This window comes from Hydra viridissima, unplaced genomic scaffold (genome assembly GCF_058129835.1).
Source record: "Hydra viridissima isolate aposymbiotic clone 2 unplaced genomic scaffold, HvirCarnegie_v1 scaffold_16, whole genome shotgun sequence".
NCBI lineage: Eukaryota > Metazoa > Cnidaria > Hydrozoa > Anthoathecata > Hydridae > Hydra > Hydra viridissima.
The window spans coordinates 6,150,981-6,154,200 of NW_028324315.1; the positions used below are offsets into that span (position 1 = coordinate 6,150,981).

Sequence of the window (3,220 nt, forward strand, 5' to 3'; positions counted from 1 at the left end):
TTAAAATTTTTTTTTTTCTCTTACATTTTTTCTAAAGAGAAAACATCCCTTTTCAGATTGTAAATGATTGTAAAAGCCATTAAAATGGCAATTAAATGCCTTAGAATCAAATATTTGTCTGCTCTCCTCAACAATCCACATGGCATTACAGGTTGCTAATATTTGGAAAATTGGCTTTTTTTTTTATCCAGTTGTATTTTGTGGCCTTTTATCTTTATTTTGGCATTTTGACACAGAAAAATTTAAGTTCTTGAAAAAGTATTTATTTTGGAAAAAAAGATGAAATCAATTTTTGCTCCTCAAGAATTTTTAAGGATAATAAAAAACAACTTTTGACTTCCGATCCAAAGATTAACTAGTTGATTTCATTGATGAAATTTGTTCAAAATAAAGTGACAGAATCGTTTTGAAACAGCCGCGATATGAAAAAGGGCATTATTATGGCATTTTACATTCACGATTTTGGAATTTCACATGTAAAAAATGTTGGCAACACTGAATTTAATTGTCAATTAAAACGACTAAAATATGACGACTTGGAATGCTCGCTTCCACGTTTGAGACATTAAAACGATTTTCCTAGCCGCATTAAAAAAACTCTTGATGCTGGAGTCTTTTGACCCAAATGCAATTCAGTTGTAGATTTTTATATCACGGCCGTTTAATCTATTCTCAAAATTAACTTTGACTTTTTGTGCTAAAATTTTGTCAAGTACTTTGCTAACACAAAATCTAAAAGAACTTTATTACGTTATAAAAAAATTTTTTGTTTCGACTCTAAAAAGGTTTTCAGAACTCGATTCTTGCACTGGGGCGCCATAAAAAATTGACTAATAGAAAATGTGAAACGTTTAGTTTTTTAAACAAATTTTATTTTATCAATCAAATCTAGATTATTTTTTACCACCATGATGGAGTCTAAGAAATCATTTGAAATGCGAGTACGTAGATGGCTATAAACCAAAGCGAATCCAGAGAAATCACGTTCAACTTTTACGCTGGAGAACGCTGCACCGTAAACTACTTGCGAGATTTCATAAAGCCGATTCCATTTTGTTTTCTGGTTTTTCTTCCAGTACGCAAGAATGTTGAATTCAACGTCTAATGACACTCGCGGTTCATTAAGAGTCCATTTTAAAATTAATTGACGAATATCTTGATCTGACTCTAAAGCTGCATTAGCAACATCTTGTCTGGTTCCTCCTCCAGTATATTCAATGAAACGGCGTACTTTTTCAGCATAAATTTCTTCTGAGTTCATAGGAATCATCTCTTCAGAAGTATTTGAGGAATATGACGCATTTAATTGTATGGATTCTTCTGTTGATGAAAAACTTGATTGTTCTCGTTGAGTACAAAGTTTTTGATGAATTTTGATTAGCTGTATAATTCCTCTATTCAACATTTCTGTATTAAACAGTTGATGACCCGATGTAAAGCAAAATCTAGGATCCAGAACTAAAGCAGCAATAAATGCTTCACATTTAAAAAAAACTTGTTCTCGTGTATTGATTGCGTTGGTCAGTAGCATTTTTAATCCCAAATCACCTGCTGGAACGTCCTCAATTCCTATTTTCATTTGAATCCATCGAACGTAGAATTCACTAATTGATAATTTTGCGGATTGAAAATCCATCATAGCCGAATGTATTGGTAAAAATGCATCGAAATATTCATCTATTAAACTCCATGAAGCATCATTTAATTTTAATTGGTCGTGTCTTAGCCTTTGATATGCTTCTGCGTTGGTATGGAAATCTTCTATCATCAAAAACGTGGAATCCCAGCGTGGTTCAATGTCTACACGAGGTTTTTTTAGATTTTTAAATGTTTGAATATATGCTACTTTCTTGGATTCGATAGCAACTTTTCTGATGTTATTTAATGCATCTTCAAACATTGATGTTACGTCCTTAGCAGCTAGCTGACACACATGTGCGCCACAAAACATGGCTGAACAGAACGATCCAACTTATTTTTCAACACAAACAGTTTGGGCTTCACTATAATTCCCTTCTTCATTCTCTAAAGCGCCAATATCAATTTCCTCGTCTTCGAAATCTATAAATTCGTCACCATAAATTTCAAGGATCACTTTCATTTGAACTTGTGCATTTTGAAGAATTTTTGAAGCCTTCGTCATGTTCTTTCCTTGATCTGTGCAAGTTGCGTAGATATCATTAGCACATTTTCCAATTTTTCCAATTACATTTTCTAACTGAGCAGCTAAAATTTCGCCAAACTGTCGACTTTCTTGAGTAAGTATGCCTAAGGTTCTGTCAGCTATTTGCCCGTCCTTCACATATCTACAGCTAACTCCAAACACGTTTCTTCCATATCGCGACGCACTATCAAACATCAACGAGACAAGAACATTTTCAGTTTCTTCTCTTATGAGCGAAAAAATATTTTCACACGCAAGTTGAATGTAGCGTTTCATGCTGTGACGATTTATAACAATTTTGAATTCTTTGAGTGCATTTTTCACTAAAGACAATTGTCCGATTTCATCAGCTGACGCGAAAGACAAGTTACGGTTCATCATTAACTTAATCATTTCTCTAATTAATTGATTTACATCAACATCCAGCTTGATTCGTTTAATTAATTGAATCTCATCGTTATTTCGATTCCTTGTAGCCGAAGTAGTTTCAACTAAGTCAATTTCGCCAGCTTTTTCTTTGTGTTTTCGAAGAAGGTGATCTTTGAGGTTACTTAACTTGCCTTTGTAAAATTTTTTGCACATTTTACACTTTCCTCCTTCTTTACTAATTTCAAATTGACTTTTTACTTGTTTGTGCAATAAATTATTCTCCATATTTGTCTTTAAATCTTAAGGAAAACAAAAACAGTGACAAGAAAATAGTTATTCCAAGGTCTATTTATACCACAGGACAATCGTTTAAACCGCGAAAAATGAATAATTAGATTAATAATCGTTTTTTAATGCGGCTAGGAAAATCGTTTTAATGTCTCAAACGTAGAAGCGAGCATTCCAAGTCGTCATATTTTAGTAGTTTTAATGGACAATTAAATTCAGTGTTGCCAACATTTTTTACATGTGAAATGCCAGAAGCGTGAATGTAAAATGCCATAATAATGCCCTTTTTCATATCGCGGCTGTTTCAAAATGATTCTGTCACTTTATTTTGAACAAATTTCATCAATGAAATCAACTAGTTAATCTTCGGATCGGAAGTCAAAAGTTGTTTTTTATTAT

At 32.8% G+C, this 3,220-nt stretch overlaps 1 protein-coding gene across 1 annotated transcript; it reads right to left on the reverse strand.

The window, feature by feature from the left end:
- Positions 1 to 808: 808 nt before the first annotated feature.
- Positions 809 to 1,951, reverse strand: LOC149877738 (uncharacterized). The gene has a single exon (XM_090073502.1). The coding sequence runs from the start codon at positions 1,949 to 1,951 to the stop codon at positions 860 to 862; it is 1,092 nt and encodes a 363-aa protein (XP_089929628.1). The 3' UTR covers positions 809 to 859.
- Positions 1,952 to 3,220: the final 1,269 nt, after the last annotated feature.